Below are 22471 nucleotides of genomic sequence, written 5' to 3'. Positions count from 1 at the left end.
AGTAAAAATGTTAATTATTTTGATTTATAAGCAGTCTTCTACTAATGAGCTGGAGGAGCCTGCAGAGAAAGTGAGGGATTTTGAGTGCACTGATTCAGGGATCATCGCCCCGCCCCTGCAGGACTTACAATCCGAGATCCCACAAGATGCATTAAAGGAGAGAGAGCAGTAATGTTGGGTGAGGTGGGAGATCTATAGCATAAAAACCAAAATGGATGACAACTGTGGCTGCCTCATCAGTTTATAACATTCATACTCCGCCCTTTGAAACAAAATGTGGCACAATGACGTTTCCTGGTGGTTGTCTCCCATCCAGGCACCGACAGACGAAAAAGAGGCACACAGCTGAAATTACTGGGTAATTTATGTAGTAAAAATACTTATAGAAAGGTGTGCAAAAATTACAAAAACTGAAACATTCACAAAGTGTAACAATACACATGTATGGATAATCTTATATTCCAACAAGGCTCGTGCAAAAACCACAATCAAGCGGACTCAAGAATCTCCAATATACGTCCGTCCCCATTGCAATAATCACAAAGTTCATATCAGGATCCAGTCCACATTTTAGAAGTATCAAGTGGGTAAAAATGTAGCAACAAAACCCCGACGCGTTCCAATGATGGGGCTGCATGCTGGAACGGGCTGTTTCACTGGTCTGCTTCATCGGATATTCAGACTGGGGTGACTCTGCTTCAATCAATTCCTAAATAATTCTTGCCATGAGTCTCTCAATGCTGGCTCCTATCGGATTGTTGGAATATAAGATTAACTCGTGCCTCCAACGGCATAAACGGCAGAGCGCTGTCACATGTGCAGCTGTAGGAAGTCTCGACCAATCTGAGGCTCAGCTCACCTGCAGTGTGTATCTGTTTTTGAAGCAGTTGGTAACCAGTTCCCCTTTGGACAGCTGATACAACCAGGTCAATTTTCTTCCACTATGGCGACTAGCGTAGAAAGCGGTAAACCTCTGGTAACTCCGCTCCAACTGTAGGTAGGTAGGTAAGAAGGCAGGCAGGCAGGCAGCCAGGCAGGAGGGGAAGGAAGGTAGGAAGGAAAGGAAGGAAGGCAGGAAGGGAGGGAGGGAGGAAGGCAGGCAGGAAGGAAGGAAGGAAGGAAAAAAAGAAAACGATTTCACATTTCCAATCTTGACATGCTATCGGCCTAGTTTATAGCCAAACTGGATAATCTTGTATCAAGGATAATCCTTCACAGCGAAGCTACACTGTGCCGTGGCCTCTGCTCTCGAGTTCCTTTAAAATGACAGGGAACCACATGATTTTTTTTAAAAAACGGGTTCTCTTGCGTAGCTCCTCACAGGGACCTGACAGTAGAACCATGTTCAAGCATTTTAAATTTGTGAACCATTTCATTTTTAATAGGGGAAAAAACTGCCTTTGGTTTTTGCCAGAGGGAAAGTTTCTTTCTGTTTGTGTTCCTCTAGGCTGCAGCTCATTCGAGACTTGTCTAGCGTAGAAGATACTACTGTTACTGGAAAGGTCATTAAACCCAAGCTCTGCGGAATGGTTAGAAACATCATCAATGTCAACTATTTGGGGGTTAGCAACATCTCGACTGCATTTATGCTGTTCTCGTGAAAGGCGGCATCTTTCACACAACACGCGCTTCACGGACATGCCATAGGCTGCGATGAGCAAAGTGAAACTAAAGTGGCACCTTTAAGACCAACTGTGTTTATTCTGGCCTCAGCTCTTGTGAGTCAGAGCCCTGTGCTTCAGATGAGATAACACGAAATGGAAATTCCACACGAGTTGTGGCACGTCTTGAGTCCTTCAGCAGTAAGTCTATGTATGAGACCGGGACAGATGTGTTTGCTGCACTTCATAAGTCACACATGGGGTTCAGTTGCAGAGAAATAAGCGAGCATGAGAAGCATTTTTGCACCATATGTGTTACAGCATAAGAGAAGGGTTTAATCACAATACTGTGCTGTAATACGCTCTTCCTTTTGCTTAACAAGGGCTTGTTTTGGAATTCTGTCCCTGTCCTGCACGACTTTTGCAATGACCTAAGTCCCAGTCATTATAGGGTTAAATACGTTTACCTGTTCTCTATTGTCTGCCTGACCTAGGAAGAGGAACCTGGCTGTCTGCCAATGAAGATAAAGCCCAAGAGAAGGACTGGTTGTTTGTTTGTGCTATTGGGCCAGCTAGTCAGGTGACTTCCTTTGTCTAGGTAGCAAGAGGTCAAGAAGGAGGAATCTCCATCTTAGCAATGTGACTTTCTTGGAGATAAGATGTAGGTCATAGCGTTCCTTATTTTTCATCCCAGTTTCCCATCTCTGTAGAAATAAACTTATGATTTTTGTTTTTATACTAAAAGCTTCTCGAGCTCATTTCGATCCAGCGATCCATTGAACTGTTTGGGATACAGAAATTGATTTTCCAAACAATACCTCTAACAGCTTGCAGTAGACTGTCTACTTTCTAAAACAAGCTGGGTTCTGGAAGAAAAGGGAACCCCAGGAGAGCCTAGAACCTCTTGTAATTCATGAATTGAAAGGATCATGCTTGTTCCAGAGACTCTCCACCCAAGGGACTGAGATGTGCTCCAGCTCCTCCTGAAGTCAAAGTTCCATTTCTTATTGTGCATCTAAAGAAGGGCGTTTTGACTCACAAACATGCTAGGATCAGTTGAGTTAGTCTTAAATGTGTCCTTTAGTTTCTACTTTCCATTGCTCATTTTGGCTTATACTAGTAGCACAGGTGTCCCATGCAACAAGGACAAGCCAATACTTTTTAGTCAAGAAGTCCAAATTTTTGATATTTTTTACATTTCTAACCACTAACCATTTTTTCCCCACCTATGCCAAGCTCGGCAATTGGCCCCTTTCCTGTCAGGCCCCACCCAGCCACGGTAATCCGTGCAATGGTCCCCTCCAGGCTAGACTACAGTAACTCTCTCTGTGCTGGCCTGCCCTTGAGCCTGACCCCGGGAGAGCGCTGCTGGTGGCCCTTGGTGCAATCTGCTAGTGGTCCTCGGCCCCAAAGGCACCTGGCTGTCCTTGACCAAGGCCTTTTTGGTGCTGGCCTCCACTTAATGGAAGGCTCTGCCAAGCACTGTCAGCGCCCTGTGGAATCTGATGCAATCCCGCAGGGTCTGCAAGGCAGAGATATTCCGCCAGGCTTTTGGCTGAGGACAGCAATGGTTTCCACCTTGGCTGGCAGCCTCCCCTGCTATTTACATCTACCTCGCCCTCTTCTCCTCTGTCCGTGATGCAGCTGGCAGTCGGAACTGGGGTTAATCGGTACCAACCGTCTGATTGTTGAAATGTCCTGTTAGTGTTTTTAATTTAATTTTTCAATTTATACCCCGCCCTATCCCACAAGCGGGCCCAGGGCAGCTTACAACAGTAAAACAACATTGAAATGAATCACTTCAAAAAACATCATAACCACAGATACGGCCATCAGATCCGAGAGCAATAATCAGAAATTTATAATCAAAATTTATTTATTTTGCTGCTGTTTTTATGGATACTGGACATTGCCCAGAGCCCTACAGGGATGGGGCAATTCATAAATACAATAAATCATCATCATCATCCTACTTCCAGTAATTAAGAATGAGGTCTGGACTCAGGAAAGCTTAAGCTGCAATGAATTTTGTTAATTTTAAAGACACCACTTGCTTTCTATTTCACTTTGGTACAACAGACTAACACCACTACTCTTTTTTCTTGTTAACAAACGAGCCAATTCAACATTTCATGCATTTAGGCAGCAATTCCCAGGCAGCGACGCCTAATGTAGCCGACTGGGAAGCAGCTGTCCGACCTGCACGCAAAGACGAGAAGAGAGGGAAACAGTCCCCAAAGCCAACCTCTGCTTTAGTAAGACTTGGCCAGCCATAGCCTTGGGCTTAACTGGATTTTATTTTATGCAGCTGGCCCCAGAGAAGACAACGGCAACTTTCCTGTAAACTAGACGGCAAGCTGAAAGACCAAGCCGGCCTCACCTCTGAGGGGAGAGCAAACGCACAAGACATTTGGAAGGGCCAGGATCCAGAGCTCAGAACTTGTATGCTAAAGTCCACTGGAAGAGAAAACAAGCACACTCGTTAGCCCATTTCATCAACTGTTTTGCTACCGCAGCCTAGCATAAACTGCTTAGAAGACAGCACAAAGAGACAGGGGGGGCAAGGTCTGAATGTTCAGAGCCAATAAGAACATGTCGTCTTGAGAAAGATCCAACAGGCAAAAACATGCCTTCGGCCAACCAGCAGCAGGATTTTTTTTACCTTCTTCCATTCAGCCAACTTGCGTGTCCAAATAATCTTTTATCTGGATTAACCCAATGAATTCCCTGACCTAAGAGTCAACTCTGCCATGATGCCACTTGCTCTCTCCATTGGGAATACGCTACCCTGGGCTCCTGACTAGGGATGGGCACGAACCTCCCGCAACCATAAATTTGCATCGAGAATCATCAGGGCACGGGTTCACAAACCCATCCTTATCAACGACACTCCCATGGCTCTCCATTCGGTTACTGGGAGGTTTGTGCGGCTCGTGGTGGGAACCGGGGAAGGGAAAGCAAGAGGGATCGCTGAAATGGCTTGCATTGATTTCAACCTGGCAGCAGGGCTGCTGCTTCAAAGTCTGGAGTGCGTGAAACAGAAGGGTTTAATGGCTTGCAGCCATTTAAACCTAAGGTCTGGGAGGGTCCACCTGTCAGCTGTTAGATTTAAATGGCTGCTGCTCGTTTTGCTCTCCCCATGTTTCAAAGCAAAATGGGGCTGTCAGTCATTTAACCCTTCCTGGGTGATTCCCCCCTCCCCCATTCTCCCAGCTGCAGCCCATTTGAGGGCTCTGTTGGGCAGTCCAGTTTGAACCGGGCTACCCAGCTGACCCCCTGCCAAGGCTGCGGGGAGAGTTCTCCCTGCAAGATCAGCTCCTTTGAGCTGTCCAGTTTAAAGGTAAGGCCCAAGAGAACCGCAGCTGAGCCTGCAGGGAGAATTCTCCCCACAGGATAGGCTCCTTTGCAAGTCAGCCAGCCCTAACTGATCTTCCCTCCCTTCCTTCCGCTGGGGGCGGCTCCCCAAGGCCAAGAGAATGAAGGGGGGGGGGGGAGAGATCTGAGATCTTCCACACAAGACAGCCTTTATTGGCATATATGCGAATATAAGATAGAAGGTCGGCCAGGTTACATATTAAAAAAATACAATCCATACAGAATAAAATTAGAATTACAAGATAAAAACAAAGTAGCAACATAGTTAAACCTGATACATAGTACTACTTATCAGGAAGAGTAACCATAGCTCTATAAAAAAAACTTTGCTACTAATTCTGTTATTTCCGGATCAGAATTATCAAGCAAGAAAAGCACTTTAAAACCATCAGAGGTCTCTAAAATTCGGACCAATATGGGGTATAAAAGATCCCGGAGGGACGCCAAACTTTGGAGAAGAACATGGGCAACAGTCTCAACACAATCCCTTTTACAGGGACAGCACCTACTTGAATAGGGAGTCCCTTGGAATCTACCAAATAAAATGGCTGACGGAAGGGGACTGAATCTGACCAAGGAAAAGGCTCTGTGCAAATTTGGAGCTAGAAGTTGGTAGAGGTACACAGTTGGAATATTTGCCTTTGGGACAATCCCTAAGTTTAGGGGAGAACAGGTTCTGTTGGCAAGACCATAAAGAGTTTGTAGCTCTGGGCTCTGTAGACTAGATTTTATTTCTAGAAAAGCCTCGGATTCAGAAAGCAAGGATAAGGATTCTTAGGATAGATTCAGGGAGCTTATTTTAGCTTCAATGTAAGACAGGCAGCTAGAATGATCAGATTCAGAAAGTAGCTGCTACAGAAAACTAAGTGGCTCAGAGTTGACGTGGAGTTGTAACCAGGATTTAATAGTGCGAACCCATGGCTTAGTAGCCAACAAATTCTGACCGCACTCCAAACATAAAATGGCATAAGGAACACACATAGGTACCCCCCCATGATCTTTTGCAAAAAGGTAGAGTGGACACGTTCGATTGAAATGTCAACTGCATCAATCCAGAGAGATCTTTCATTTCTCCTTCCTGCTGCTGGTGGCTCTCCCAAGGCTAAGGCCAGCAGAATGGAAGAGGAGAAGGGACAGGACTGGCTGGGGCAGCATGTTCACCTGGTCACGAACCTCACAAAACAAACCAGTTCAGTAAATAGTTCGTGAAGGTTCACAGCTTAAGCAGCCCCATGAGCCACGAACCGAAACGAACCTCTGTTTTCCCAGTTTGCGCCTATCCCTACTCTTGACCGACACTCGTCCTCCCAACACATGCTTATTCCCATTTATTCATCCATTGTTCCATATCATCACAGAAAGCAAGACAGTGGGGTGATGCAATAATAATTCAGGCCTTAAAACAAAACAGCGAAGTTCACTTACAATCTAATGGCTCCGAATTGGACAGGTGCTTTTTAAACTGCTCGTTCAAGTCCTTGCTTACACCGATATCTTGGAACATCCTCTGAAGCTTGGAGGTATATTCAAAGCCGCATGCTTGCTGCAATCAATCGCATCACAGTTGTGTGAGGTTGTGCATTTTGAGAAAAGGAAGGAGCGAGGAGAACGCATTCCACTGCAAGAGCTCCTTTCCAAACTCTGATAACAGAGGCTGCTTACGGTGTGATCAGTGCCATTCAAAAAGCCAGAGCACTGCACCGAAGGTCAGAGGGACAAAACTATTTTGACTAGTTTGAGGGCTTTGAAGCATGCCCCTGGAACTTGGCAGATTCTGACAGCGGTTCTGCTGCTGCACTCAGAGCCAAAGAGCACACATAACATTTAAGACTGACACGCATCATTCTTGAAAGAGTGTCACATCCTGTCAAGAACATGTCACGCTTTCCCATAAAAGGCAAAGGTATGATCAGGTCAAGATGATGCTCAAATGAAAGAGCTCTGCCTGAAAGTGCAACAGAAACACCAGGTCTAGTTGCTTATGGGAAGTAAAATCATGTCCCCCCAAAAAGGGAGAAATTTTGTACCCTGGAAAAGGAAGCATTTTTCACGTCTTTCTTTCTGGCCCCTGCTGTGTCAAAATGACTAATATAGGTCTATGTGGGCAAGCGAGCTTGTAAAGATCTGTATCAGCTTGCAAATTCTAAGGGCTTCTCTAGGAGTGGCTATGGCTCAGCAGCAGAGCATATTTTTCTGCACAAAAGATCCAGGGCTTAATTGTCAGCTAATAAGGATTTGCCATGATCAGACTGAAAACTGCCTCACAGTTTGGAAGGCTTCTGTCAACTGAAAGCCACAATGACCCTCTAAACCAGGCGTTCCCAACCCCCAGGATAAGGATCGGTACAGGTCTGTGGCCTGTTAGCAACCAGATCGAGGAGTGAGCCAGAGGCACTGCACCGCCCCTTTCACATGTCCAGGTCCCAGGTGGACGAAAGAGGCAGCACAGCCTCACTCCGAAGCACTATTTCTTTCATTCGCCTGAGTCCCGGGTAGGCAGAAGGGGCAGTGTGGCAGTGACCTTCGCCTATCCCTCATTTAAAGACCTCCCTGGGGGACAGGGATGGGGTGTGGGTTTGGAGGCAGCCTCGGGCAGGAAAAACCCAGCACCAACCCCCCCCCCCCAGTCCGTGGAAAAATTGTCTTCCGCAAAACCGGTCCCTGGAGCCAAAAAGGTTGGCGGCCACTGCTCTAAACAGATGAATGATCTAACCAAGAAGAAAGTAGCTTCTGCTTTCGTATCCACCAGGCCGATTAGCAATTCTGAGTAAACTCGACGAACGCGACTGCACCCCAAAAGAAGATGGCCACTTTAAAATCCCACTGCACTGCCAATCTTTATTATTTATTTATTAAGTAGGCTTATATTCCCGTAAATGGGCTCGGGGCAGATCACAAAATAAACTGAACAATAAAAACCTACAATTTAACAACTAAAAACAATGCAATAAAATTAACAAATCAAAAAACAACAGAACAATAAATAAGGTGCCTAATCGATGCCTTGCATGCCACCGCCAAACCATGTGCAGCTCTGTATACAGCAGCTGTTGCACGCAAGGAGTCTCCAGATTCTGGCATAGGATGGGATTTACAGAGGCTGTGGATACGAACAGTAGTAGACCACAGAGATGCTGCTGCAAATCAGCTCTACCATTTTGCATAAATTGACCCTGAGGATGAGTGAACTGTTTACCCTTGCAGAACCCGAGAGGAGCAACTGTTCCACAGCCACCCAATGCCCACAAGAGGACTGAAAACATGAAGGTCTCACATGGAACTGCCTTCTACTGAATCGGACCCTTGGTCTATCAAAGCCAGTGTTGTCTATTCAAACTGGCAGGGGCTCTCCAGGGTCTCGAGCAAAGGTCTTGCACATCACCTACTGCCTGGTCCTTTTTAATCAGAGACGCCGAAGACTGAACCGGGGACCTCGGTATAGTCTTTAAAAGAATAGCTCAAATAGACTTTTGCAAGCCAGCACATGTAGCTTTCACAGGCAAAGCTTTTCCTGGGTGTACCTGGCAAGTGCGGATACAGAAAGAGGGGGGGAAAGTGCTGAGCGTACGGAAAGACTTACCTTCAGCTTGGAGATCATGCTTGCTTCAGCATCATCACTAGCACTGTTCTGGTGCACAAGCCGTTTTGCCAACATTTTGGCATAAAATTTCTGAAATACGTCTTTGTCTTCAATATACTTGAAGACAACCATCTGGAAAAAGCATGCACTTTCAGTATTTTATTTCAGGAAGGACATTGACCGTATTCAACAGCATTCAGAGGTTAACTAAAATAGGCAGCTATAAATTCCATGGGTTTTTGGGGGGGGGGAGGGGGAAGAATGTAAAAAAGGGGGGGCTATGGGTTCTCAAATAATTCAGAATGGAAAGTGGCAGTATAGTTTTAAGCACAAGGGTATCTATAAAGCAGTGCGCTTCACTTTAATCTAGTTCAGAAACAAAGTTTGTGAATACAGAAGACAACTTTGCAAGGGCCTTACCACTTGATTGAGCGTGTCTTCGAGCTCAGCTTCTTCAGGGTTCTTTGAGCTGCAGTCAAGAGTGCATTAGTTTTTATTATAATTCAGCATTTTTACCATTTATAATTTATGGACCTCCTTTACATCTCGGTAATATGAATTTGAAATTCCAAAGTAAAGTTTCATACTAATCGCCAGTTGGTTTAAATTATCCTAAAGGCGCAGGGTAGTTTACAATACCTAGGCAGCATCTGAAAGTTCTCTAAGATTGTACTAACAAGAATATCAGTATAGTCTGAACGCAAGATGTTCTCTGACATTAGGAGATGAAATCTACATTTTAAAAGTACATAAGACCCGGTTCCACATCCCCCCCCAGTCTAAAACAGACTGTCACATGCGTGAATTCTTCCGATATCTTCTGATCAAAAGCATCCCATCGACCCAAAACATCAGGATAAGCCTACAACGATGCATTTCAGGGGAAATGATGAAGGAAAAGCATTTTTCTAAGTTGAGGAATATTTTCGTCTCCTTTTTCAAAATGAACACATGACAAGCCCTCCTCAAATACTATCTCGGGGTACTTTGGGGCGTGGAAAGTGGAATAGGTCTCTGTAAGTGGCATGTCACCTGCTTTACTGCTAGAGCCAGGCATGCACTTCTCAACCCAGCTGAACCAGCATCAGCCTCTCCCACTTGCAGCTTCTGCTTACCCGAGTGACTTGCGCCCAGAGTATATCACTGTATTATACACCCACTAGGTGGCAAAGTAGACCGGTTTTGGGGGGGGAGGCAGACTGAGAGAGCTCTGAGAGGTGTGACTCACCCAAGGTCATCCACATGAAGCCAGCTGGGTGATCGTGGGTCAGTCACAGCTCTCAGACCTCAATCAGCGCCCCACCCCCCTCCAAAATAAGTCTAGCTCAGCACCTAGTAGTGAATAATGCTGAAAGAGTTAGGATTTAAGGCTGTCAGACAATCTTCGGCTCTCCTGGCTATACGACACACAATGCTGTACTATTGCTGCTATTACTGCTGCTGCTACTACAATATCACCGCTTCTGTCACTCGTACTGCCAAGCTGCACTACTGGTAACTCTATCCTATGACACGCTATGTTTGCCCTTATGTGTTACGAAGAGCTGAGATCCTATTTTGCAATGTCTTTTAAAACAGCACCAATAAAGCACTTCAGGTCAAGTACCCATAATAGGAATCAGTTCTTAAAATGGCTGAACTGACTCCATCTTGAGTACTAGTGATGTAGTTTCTGCAAGTCATGCTGAGTCATGCAGCAGGTGCTTCTTGTTACCGTTGCAAGGTGGAAGGACCTCACCTGTGATTAGGCTTTGTGCTGACTCACGAAGCTGACGCAACCTCTATTTAGGTTGGTATGACTGGTATGTGTATTAAAGGAAGGTCCTGCCTGTAAGGACGTGTGTACTGCATTACTCACGGTCTGTTTTGGCAGCACATACTGCGTGTTCATCTTAGCTACTGTGCTTGGATTATTCTCTGTATACTTGCTGATATTACTGTTATCGGCTGTATTTTGGACTGCTTACTGTGTATGACCCTGGCTTGGCAACGACTTTGAATATTGGATGCTGTCCTGGTAATTATATTCGCTGTGAATAACTGTTTTGTCTCTTGTCTGCTAATTCCTGTGTTCCCCATAGCTCTGCTTAGCAGCCCCTTCAGAGAACTGCGTATAAATTCTCTGTCAACCCGCAACCTTATTATTTTTGCCCTCAGGTCACAGCTAACTTATGGGTGACCCCGTAGGGTTTTCAAGGCAAGAGACTGACAGAGGTGGTTTGCCATTGCCTGCCTCTGCGCAACAACCCTGGTGGTCTTTGGTGGTCTCCCATCCAAATGGGCTGACCCTGCTTAGCCTCCAAGATTTGATACAAGGTCCGGCTATCCTGGTCAAGGCGAGATTATTCTAAAGACGACAAAAAGGACACGTTAGTCTGCTGATTCGTGGTAGACAGGGCTCACTTTGTAGCAGGAGCTCCTTTGCATATTAGGCCACACACCCCTGATGTAGCCAATCCTCCTGGAGCTTACAGTAGGCCCTGCAAGAACAGCCCTGTAAGCTCTTGGGAGGATTGGCTACATCAGGGGGATGTGGCCTAATATGCAAAGGAGCTCCTGCTACAAAGTGAGCCCTGATGGTAGAGTCTGATTCAAGAGAGCAGCCAAAATGACCTTTCCCCCCAGCGCTACACCTTCACAGAGGTTTATCTCCAGCCGGCAGTTTTGTCTCTCTCTGAACAGCACTGTCTACAGTAACGTGCAGAATGAGAGCATGTTCAGTTGCTACAGAACTGAATACAGACCTTTCACCATTTGCAAGGAAAGAGAAGATGTATGTATCGCTTAAGAGCCTGAATGCAATTCTCTTTCACGGCAGCTAACCTGCCTAGAGGTCACAGAGATCTCCCTGCCCCACATACCTTTTCTTTAGCAAAGAGTCACAATACCGTGCCAACAGCTCTGGGGATTTGCTAGATGACTGGGCCATTTTTGTCACTGCGTTGTTATTTATAAACCGGCCACAAGCCTGCAAAACAAAACGGAGAGTGAAACGTTCTGTAGAATGTCTTTGACGTCAATCAACCGTTTCCACAGACTTTTAAAAAAAATCTGTTCTACCTTATCCAGGGCAGCCACAAAGCCAGCATCGTTGTTGAAAGCAGACATGACCAGTGCATTGTATTTCTTATGGACATCCAACACCGTCTGTACATACATTTTGGGATCCTAAACGTTAAAAAAGGAGATGGCACAAAAAAAACATTAATCTGATTCTTATTTTTTTCCCCCCTCAGCTACTGCATATTTCAAGCTATCTTGTCAGTGTTTAAACGACTTTTTAAAAAGGAACTTGGAAGAAGGGGAATACAGCACAGATAAATATGCTAGTTCAAACTATCATTTTAAAATGTCAGTGTGCTTCTTGCAGAACATTCACTGATTATTAGAAGAACATAAACTCCTAAAAAAGCAAAGACCATAGACTGTGATGTATGAATAATCAGTTGGCATCTTAAGAGTAAATGCTTTTTATCAAAATGCAAGGCATAATTATGGATTTCAAGAAGGCGTGTTTTTCAATACTAAGATTCCAGCTCAGCAAAACCACTGAAAGTGTCTACCTTGTTCTCTCCTCTAGTGGACCAAAGGTACTGAATCTATTGACAAACTGCCTCATCTGAAATGCTGATAGGTAGGAGAAGAAGCCAGATGCATACTGGTGCATTTCATAACTCTACAATATTGTGCCCTACCCGGAGCTAAGTATCAAAAAGTACAATTTAATCCCCCCTAACCTAGATGGCCTATCTCATCAGAGCTCAGAAGCTAAGCAGAATGATCCCCGGTTAGCACTCGGATGGGAGACCGCTAAGGAAGTCCAGAGTTGCTACACAGAGGCAGGCAATCGGAAATCACCTCTGTTAAGTGTCTTGCCACAAAAACCCCATGAGGGGTTGGTCACTGTAAGTCAGGTGCAACTTTACAGTGCTTTCCTCCTCCTCCGCCACCACATGTTTACCTCTAACGTCTTCATTTCAACAAGGTTTTGTCAATGATGGTGGTAAACCTGTGCTGAACTCTTATTTCCCACCCCCATCAATAAAAGGGCTGTTCAGTGTTTTCTTTTTTTAAAAAGATCCTTAGCAATGTAGCACTGGGCCTAAAGCCTCCCCCTCTCCACACCTAAGTCCCAGAGGGTGGATGAAATATTTTTGAGTCCTTTCCCAAACAGGTTATGGGAAAACTACCTACCCACCCGAACTTAGAACTGGGAGCTGAGGGGCAAGGAGATGAAGTCGGACTTTAAGCTTAGGAGTACCTCCTCTGCCCTCAAGCCGAAAAAGAAGAAGAACATAAGGAGCTAGACTGGTAAACTGGAACCATGTCTTTTAAACACAGATACCCCAAGTGGTGGTGGTGGTGAATATTGTTGAACTGAGGCAGGTCAAAGGCTTATGTTAACTCCATAGAGCGGCTGAGGAAAAAGGCCATTCTCTTCTCCGTTTGCATAAAATGGCTGTTATAGATCTTTTTTTTGTAACAATGCCCAGCAATGCTTCTCCATGCCTGTCTCTATGCCTGTCCTGGCCCCACTGATGGACCTCCTGATGGCACCTGGGTTTTTTTGCCACTGTGTGACACAAAATATTGGATGGCCCATCCAACATGGCTTCTCTTATGTTCTTATGCCCAATCTACTTCATAGGCTGGCTGCTGGGTGAAGATAATATGGGGAAGGGGAAATGAAGGAAACCTTTCAGGTCCCCGCAGAGGAGACAAGTAGGATAATGTCTGAAATAAATACAATCATCTGCCTTTTAAATTTAATAGTCTTTACATTCCTTAAACGGACACACAGAAGGCAGAGAAAAGCCAACCCAACCCCTGTTTATATATCACTTTACAAAGAATCTTAGCTGAAACTGTAGGTAACTTTCCAGTCCATAAAGTTCAACAGAATTGTACTGAGATACATAAAGGTGTGTTCAAACAGAAAGCAATCTATGCAATATATTTGTTGTCTTTGGTTTTTCATGGGCAGATGCTTCCCAAGTACAAACCTCCGAAGGTACACCATGAAGTCATTGTTGTAAAGCTCCTAGAATAACAACCATGTTTTTTTTTAAATTAAAAAAGTGGCAAGATTATATAAAAGGAATGTGCCCACCAGTCCAAGAAGCAGCGTGGCATGCATCTACTCCCCGCCCCCCATCACGCAAATCAGTTACTGAATCTGGGTGCAATCCCCAAGCCAGAGCACCCTGAAGTCACTTTGAGTACTCCTAATTATGCAAGGAGAGTCCAATTAATGTGCTGCAGTATATTCTACCCTGACGGCAGCTCTTCCAGTATGTGAATATGTGAATTTGGGATAAGGGAGAAATATGCGCACACAAAGCTACTTTCAAATATCTGACACACAACTACTTTCAAAGAGATACTTGCATTTAGAGCAGCTTCTCCACATTTTTCAATGGCAGCTAGACCCTGATTGTGAATGTGTGTTTCTAAAAGCTTTTTCAGCTCTCCGAGGCCGTCCTGAATTCGAGATACAAGGTTATACATGCGTCCCAAATCTGAAAGGGAAGAAAGCAGATTTTTTTCATCAGTTTTAACTCCCTTCCTCCCCCCAACCCCAATCTTAGATCTTCACCACAGTGCTAGGGAGAAGCAGACATACATTAGCGCATATATGTGTGTTTGTGTTATTTTAGTGCAACTCCAGAACAGTTCACTTAGTCAACTCTGTACCACAGGACAAAGGACAACTGAAACAGCTTTGCTTAAATATTAAGCTGCATTTTACAATTCACGCTGATATAAAAATCATGAATAAGAGGAACAAGATGTAAGTGTGAAACCACTTCTGTGACAGAGTTTGAAGGATGACTCATCGCTTAAGGAGCGGTACCACATCTTCACAACGTTACTAGACTTCAGGCGTTTTCTTAACTGGGTTGCCTCGGAAGCCCGGACAGCTCAGGGGAACCAAACAAGATGGGCGGTTGCACAACCGTTAACTGCACACAAAACAGTTCCAGACATTATGGAGCTGGAAATAATTTTTTTTAAAAATTGGGAAGATAGCAGCTTAGGCACAAAAACTATGGGGTTTCAAAAACCAAAGTATCCCTTTCATAAAGCAGATGATCAAAACACAGCAAGGTCACAGCATCGGAGTTCTTTATCTTTAATTATAGAACAAAGTTTGAGTCCAGTGGCACCTTTAAAGACCAACGAAGTTTATCTCTGGGTAGAAGCTTTTGTGTGCATCTGTGGAGTATCTGAAAAGGTGTGCGTGCCAATGGAAGTGTATACTCAGAATTAAACCTGAACTCAAATATTCTGTGTTTCAGACCAAAACAGCAACCTGCCTGAAAACGAAGCCTGGGTAGCAACGCTTTCTGCTGTTCTGGTGCAAGAGCATTTCAAACCCGGCATCCAGGCCCTGCTCATTGTTAACCTCATCTGTCTTCAGCAAGCGACTCCACTGGGAGGGAGTGGAAGGCAACCTCCACCACATGTGCAGCTGTGCTTCTAGCTAGGAGAAGCAACGGTCTCCTTCAAGTTTACAATCTCTCCTGAAAGTTGCCGGTGTGTTGCAAAGCTTGTAAGCTACACAACAGAGAGTGGAAAGTGAGAGCAACTCTTGCTGGGATGTTATGAACACCGGTAATTAGGGATAGCTACACGGAAAAGTGCTCAGCAAAATGGCTGGAGACCAGCCACCATGTGCAACACAACCCCAAGCAATTCTACCTGATGGTGCAAAGCTCCTTCCAGGGTTGTCTCAAGTTAGCACTTGAATGATTAGGGTTGGAACACTTTCCCTATGAAGAAAGGTTAAAACGCTTGGGGCTCTTTAGCTTGGAGAAACGTCGACTGAGGGGTGACGTGACAGAGGTTTACAAGATTATGCATGGGATAGAGAAGGTAGAGAAAGAAGTACTTTTCTCCCTTTCTCACAATACGAGAACTCGTGGACATTCAATGAAATTGCTGAGCAATCAGGTTAGAATGGATAAAAAGAAGCACTTCTTCACCCAAAGGGTGATGAACACATGGAATTCACTGCCACAGGAGGTGGTGGCGGCTACAAGCATAGACAGCTTCAAGAGAGGATTGGGTAAGCATACGGAGCAGAGACCCATCAGTGGCAAATAGCCACAGCGTATTGTTGGAACTCTCTGTCCGGAGCAGTGATGCTCTGTATTCTTGGTGCTTGCGGGAAGGGGGGGGCACTGAGTGTTGGACTGGATGGGCTATTGGCCTGATCCAACATGGCTTCTCTTATGTTCTTAACCAAGAAAGGTCAGACATGCTGAGCCTATGCTGTGCTCTGTGACCAGCGGGTGTGGGTTGTGCTGCTATAAACTTCAATGCAGCTGCTAGCTCCTTGGAGCTAGTTTGTGTTGTTGTTGTTGTTGTTGTTATCTTTTGTTTTGACAGAAAAAGCACCATCTACATATGCTGGTGATGGGCCAGCCATCTGGGGTATGCAACTGAGCTGCCTACCATATACTGTTATTACGTAGAGCAGGGGTGACCAATGGTAGCTCTCCAGATGTTTTTTTGCCTCCAACTCCTATCAGCCCCAGCCATTGGCCATGCTGGTTGGGGCTGATTGGGAGTTGTAGGCAAAAAACATCTGGAGAGCTACCGTTGGCCACCCCTGACGTAGAGTAATACTGCTCCTCTGTAAAGGAGAAACTCTGGCCTGCTTTCACATTTTTTTGGCGGGGGGGGGGAGCATTTTCCTCCTGATTAATATATGTGCTTCATAGGGTGGGTTCGTATTGTTGAATGTATGCATCATTCTGGCAAAAGGAACTACTTCTTTCATTTGAGACCAATTCCCAAAAGCATGAACAGTCCTTTTCAGAGAGTGCTCATTCTTAGCTCACTCCAAAGGAACTTAGCATGCTCAATTTTCTTTTCATTTTTTTCTACTTGAAACCTGAGATTTAAAAGATGAGACATTGGAGCCCTATCGGTACTGCACTTTGCTTAGCCCACAGTGGAAATGAGATCTTTTTTGAGTGCTTTACATTCATAGTCATACCATCAGTTTTGTGCGTGTGGGTATCCATTCTGTAGGCCTGTTATTTATAACTAAAGGCTTTAAGTTCATTATTGAGATCATCAAAAGGTTTTATGGCATCTGAACTGGGTTGTAAAAGATCTGATCTCAAACTCAGCTCTGAGCTCAGAAACTGCGCTGTTTTGAATTTATTTATTTATTTTATTTATATCCCGCCCTCCCTGCCAAAGGCAGGCTCAGGGCGGCTCACAGACCAATGGTCAACACAAGCACACAAGTGTGACCGATAAAATAAACAAAAATAAAAACATAAGACATAAAACAATTTTAAAACATTTGCATGTGCTACTGTCATGATTTCAGGCAGCAATTAAATTCTGGTGGTTGGCTGTACTCAGAGGTCTCAGGATCACCAAAGTGTGGTGAGATCAGCCACTGGTGTTCTTACGGGCCAGTCCCAAATGGAACCTGCTTTGTTGCCACATATCTCACAGCATATGGGGTCATGTGAAAACCGAAGGACAAATACCTGAACTGCTATTGAGCCAGGATGTAATGGTATTCAGCAAGACAAAGGCCTCACCCCCTTGGTAGCCAATGCCATAATTCAATTCACAGATGTTTTTATAACTTGAAGGCTGACCAAAAAAATAAATAAATCAGTAAGGCTTCTTGCTTTATACAGTCAAGATAATCAGCCTCATTTTTTTGTGAATGCTGAGGCAACAGGAAACCGTAAAGTGGGAAGTATCTGGCCACACAAATTATGATCTCAAGGGCAAATGTCGCAAGTTGGGCACATGTGACTTTACAACAGGCTGTGCCTAGGTCATCTTCACAGCCTACACCCTATAAAAGCCAACTATTTCCTCAAGATACTAGAAATGAATATGACCTACCTACCTATCTGTTTACATTGTTCCTAGATAGTAAAAACTGCAAAATTTTACAAGAGTGGGCAATGGATAATGAGCAGATTACCTGGAACGCAGCAGTTACACGTTTCTTTAAGCTAAACTGTAAAGGACATGTTCACATAAAGCTTTTATTATATCACTTAACAGCCTGCAAAGTCCTGTGTGCCATGGGACTAAGACCGGAAACTAAAGCATATTTCCCACTACAGAGAATACAATCCCATGCATGACAGCCAGGTGGCCATTCCTTGGCTTGGAGAACACAACATAACACAGCTAAAAGCCACTAAGGAGTAGCACTGAGCATAACTGCACTGTAGGCCTGAAGGCTGATGTTTTAAGAGTATTTCGAAGTTGACACATAACCCTCTGTGAGCTTTCAAGTTCACCAAAACTTGTCTGTCCTCCTATGTGCCATTCGGTTGGTCATAATTAAAGGTATTCCGCGGGCTGTGTTTTCGGATTTTACTTTTCGACTGGTACAACTATATAACTTCTTTTTACAAACTGCTCAGTTATCTGGTTCTACCAATAGCTTTAGAGGAAGCAGAATGAAGGGCTTCGATGTGCTCTTGGGCATGTCCCATTTGTACATCCTTGCCCCCTCTATCCATAATCTATTTCTACTCAATATAATGGCTTCAGTGGAGAATTTGCCACAACGTGTTTGCAATTCAGGCTCTAGACTCTAGAGAGTGCTGTGCAAATTCCACCCTGAGCGCAGTTCCTCCTGTGAATAAACTTGTCTAGCGTGACTACGGAGGGACTCCTGCTATCCGACGTAAGAAGCGGAGAAATACATGGTCCAGAGATTCATAAACTGCATTTATCCAAATGGCAGCCCCAAACAGAATCTGGGAGATTATTTTGGCATTAAAAGCTGTGACATCAGTACATACTGGCCACCCCTTGAACAGAAAAAAATCTCAGGATTTAATACATGTTTGCCACAAAATCCTTATCAGTTCATCTTAGAAACAGAATCGAAGAAGAAGAATTGCAGATCTATACCCCGCCCTTCTCTCTGAATCAGACTCAGAGAGGCTTACGATCTCCCTTATCTTCCTCCCCCACAACAGACACCCTGTGAGATGGGTGGAGCTGAGAGAGCTTTCACAGAAGCTGCCCTTTCAAGGACAGCTCCGAGATAGCTATGGCTAAGCCAAGGCCATTCCATCAGCTGCAAGTGGAGGAGTGGGGAATCAAACCCGGTTCTCCTAGATAAGAATCCATGCACTTAACCACTACACCAAACTGGCTCTCAGTTTATCTCCTTTATCATTGTAAAAACAGATTTCTAAGTGTCAAAGTTAAGAAGTGGCTCTTGGTTTGCCTCCCTTCCCACCCCAGCAGTTCTCCTCAAGCCCTCATCAGCACCTCCTATTTACCAGCCAGCTCTTTCATGCCATCTCCCAATCCAATTCAAATACCTTTATTGGCATAGAAGTAAAAAGTACAGCTTGGCAAATTTGCACAGAGTTTCAGTTATAAAAACTAGTCAAGCATCAAGAAGGGGAGTTAGTCTTTTGCTCCCTGATTGTTACGGCAGTCAAAAGGTACTCCAGCAACTAGGCTAGTGGTATGGGAACATCGGTAAGATAACAGAAAGAAAACCAACTTTGCCTCAGGTAGTCCATAAAGGTTAGACAGGATAGGTTTGATTATACAGTCCCGCACTTCCCCATAGAACTCACAGTGAAGTAAGACATGGGCGACCGTTTCAAGGTGCCTTCCATTACATGGGCAGAATCTTTCCTGATAAGGGTTGTTGGCAAACCTCCCAGACAGCACTGCTGAGAGTAAAACATTAAGTCTTCCTAACATAAAGGAGCAGTGTAACTGCGGTGACATAAGCTGGGAAAGGTAGGCAGCAAGCAGCCCATAATTTGGAAAGATACCAAATGCTAAAGGGGAACATGTTTTATGTTCAGAGGAACAAAGGGACTGTTTCTCAATATCTAAAATCCTCTGTTTCAGAATTCTGAATGCCTGCATTTCACTTGGCATACAGAGGTTGTCCAGGGAGACACCTATGGAATGTATTTTCTTCTGGTTCGACTATACCAACTGGAAACAAAGGAGTCTGCTAGCATCATATGAATATAACTAGCAGGGTCGGCCCTAAAGCGTAGGCGTAGCCAAAACTTTATGGTTAGTAGCCGTACCCTGGTCTCGATCAAATGGGTTCCAGTTTCTAGGCACATTGCAGCATAGCTAACACAGTTGGGGACCCCCAAAATACAGTCACGCCATCTCCCCAGTTCCCCTCCACACTACAGTCCCCATCTCACATGGATTTAGTACATGGAGGTCTCATGATACTCAGTATGGCCCTTTTTGATGGCCAAAGAGGACCCAATCTAGTGCCCCAGCTCCTCCTGGCTGCTGTCTGGACAGCTATGGTAGAAGAAGAAGAAGATGATATTGGATTTATATCCCGCCCTCCACTCCAAAGAGTCTCAGAGTGGCTCACAATCTCCTTTACCTTCCTCCCCCACAACAGACACTCTGTGAGGTGGGTGGGGCTGGAGAGGGTTCTCACAGCAGCCGCCCTTTCAAGGACAGAGGCTTAGAGCGGCCTACAATCTTCTTTACCTTCCTCCCCCACAACACACAACCTGTGAGGTGGGTGGGGCTGGAGAGGGCTCTCACAGCAGCTGCCCTTTCAAGGACAGAGTCTCAAAGCGGCTCACAATCTCCTTTACCTTCCTCCCCCACAAGTCACCCTGTGAGGTGGGTGGGGCTGAGAGGACTCTCACAGCAGCTGCCCTTTCAAGGACAGAGTCTCAGAGTGGCTCACAATCTCCTTTACCTTCCTCCCCCACAACAGTCACCCTGTGAGGTGGGTGGGGCTGGAGAGAGCTCTCACAGCAGCTGCCCTTTCAAGGACAACCTCTGCCAGAGCTATGGCTGACCCAAGACCATTTCAGCAGGTGCAAGTGGAGGAGTGGGGAATCAAACCCGGTTCTCCCAGATAAGAGCCCGCACACTTAACCACTACACCAAACTGGCTCTCCATGGTAAATGTACAAACACTGCTTTTATGGCCCCATTGCACGGCTTTGACATTATGCATGAGGGTCAGCTGCTGACAGATACAGTGGAAAAACCCAGACTGCAGTCCCTGGAGCTCTATTCCTTTCCAAAATATTGACAGGTTAGTCTTTTTAAACCTCTGTGTTCTGGAATGCATTTCTCTCCCCGAGCCTGACAAACCCCTCTGAGAAAACCATCCAGACTTAAAGAGGGAACATAATGTCCACATGTCGCGCAGATGCCTCACCTTCATTTTTGTCAGCATCCAACAGATTCTGGAATTCCGTGTGAAAGATCTCCAAGTGCTTTTCAATAAGGACCTGCTCGCATTTTCGTGCCAGCTCATCTTGTGTGCTCTCGTGTAGATACACCTGAACCCTGCGCTGCTCCTCCAGAAGGCGAGCTTCTGCCTGCAAATGTGCACAAATAGAGCACGGTAACTAAAATGCTGCAACGTCTAATTCACATTCGTAACTAGTTTCACTGCTGCTTCCATTTCGTTTGTGCGGATGAAAGGTTATGATTGAACAGTAAGTGACTTTTCTAAAGCTATCCCAATGTATATCACCTCCCCTATTGGCACTGTCACCTGTGCTATAAAATGGATTATCATCTGCTATAATATCATGATGTGAGACACCCAGGCTGGGCAATATGGGATGATACAGTAAATATCTCTAAGTGCTGCTCAGTTGCCTGTTTTTAAAAAGTTTTTATTGTACTCTGCCCTGAGCCCCAAGAGGAATATTAATATACTAAAATAAATAAATAAATGTATTAACCTGTCTACATCTATGTAGTCTGATTTGTCATAAAATTGCCACAGAAAGGACTTTTCCAGCCCTGCTCTGAAATCCTTTAACTAGAGAGATGCTATTGGAAGCTGGGATCTTTTTCATGCAAAGCATATACTCTTGCACTGAGGAAAGACCCCTCTTGCACAATGTCCAGTATCTTACTTCTTTCATCATGTATTTCAGAAATGAAAATTCAGATTCTCCCTTTCATTTAACCTGGGGGCCTTAATATCAATCGATAAATCTTCTTTTCCTTTGCATACTGATTGGCATGGCAGTTTTGACCTGCTTTGTCTCCAACCTGGGCAAGTTCGCCCCCCCCCTTGGGCAACCTGGTGGGCCATGGCTCCCCATATTGATGCCCAACTTAGTGCAGACTACCCAATTGGCACAGCCCGCTGCAGCCCGGAACTCCTGAGCTCACGCTATCCTCTGGCCTCAGCCTCCCCGGCAGCCAGGATTACAGGTGTGCGCCACAGCACCTGGCTTCCTTTGTGTACTAATACGTTCAACAGTGTTTTTGATAAGTTATGCAGCCATCTAGTCTTTCCATTTCTTCTTCCCTTCCCAAACTTCATCTACTGTTGGGTTGAATCTGAAACTATTGCAAAAGCTTTTTAAAATAAATCGTTAGATTATGCACTAAAGCTGAGATCTGGGAGATGCTGCGTAGCAGCAAAGTTGAAAATAAGATTCCACATCAATTTCCTGGTTCAGCCTAATTAAAAGCAGATGCCTTGTTACCACCCACATGTGAAAGCCACTGCAGCTGATTCCACAAAGCTGCAGGTACACATGTGTGTCCCGTGCATATCATGTACACAGTATTTCCATGACAATTATCACCAGGAAGCATAAGAACATAAGAGAAGCCATGTTGGATCAGGCCAATGGCCCATCCAGTCCAACACTCTGTATCACACAGTAACCAAAAAAATTTATATATATATATACACACACACACACACACACAGTGGCTAATAGCCACCGATGGACCCACATTTTTATCTAACCCCCTCCTGAAGCTGGCTATGCTTGTAGCCGCCACCACCTCCTGTGGCAGTGAATTCCACATGTTAATCACCCTTTGGGTGAAGAAGTACCTCCTTTTATCCGTTCTAACCCGACTGCTCAGCAATTTCATTGAACGCCCACGAGTTCTTGTATTGTGAGAAAGGGAG

The 22471-nt window shown here is 45.0% G+C and overlaps 1 protein-coding gene across 1 annotated transcript in view; it reads right to left on the bottom strand.

Annotated features, from left to right (window-relative positions):
- The window catches only part of CUL1 (cullin 1), a 51519-nt gene that overhangs the window by 8743 nt on the left and 20305 nt on the right, over positions 1-22471 (bottom strand). The window contains exons 7-15 of the mRNA XM_060247755.1: positions 20741-20903; positions 13945-14075; positions 11617-11724; positions 11418-11524; positions 8977-9025; positions 8557-8688; positions 6402-6519; positions 3982-4058; positions 860-991 (exon numbers count right to left, since the gene is read on the bottom strand). Of these exons, the coding sequence (XP_060103738.1) occupies positions 860-991; positions 3982-4058; positions 6402-6519; positions 8557-8688; positions 8977-9025; positions 11418-11524; positions 11617-11724; positions 13945-14075; positions 20741-20903 (1017 nt within the window). The remainder of the gene's footprint in view (positions 1-859; positions 992-3981; positions 4059-6401; positions 6520-8556; positions 8689-8976; positions 9026-11417; positions 11525-11616; positions 11725-13944; positions 14076-20740; positions 20904-22471) is intronic.

Source organism: Heteronotia binoei, chromosome 10 (genome assembly GCF_032191835.1).
Source record: "Heteronotia binoei isolate CCM8104 ecotype False Entrance Well chromosome 10, APGP_CSIRO_Hbin_v1, whole genome shotgun sequence".
Taxonomy (NCBI): domain Eukaryota; kingdom Metazoa; phylum Chordata; class Lepidosauria; order Squamata; family Gekkonidae; genus Heteronotia; species Heteronotia binoei.
This window is presented reverse-complemented; position numbering and strand designations above follow the sequence as displayed.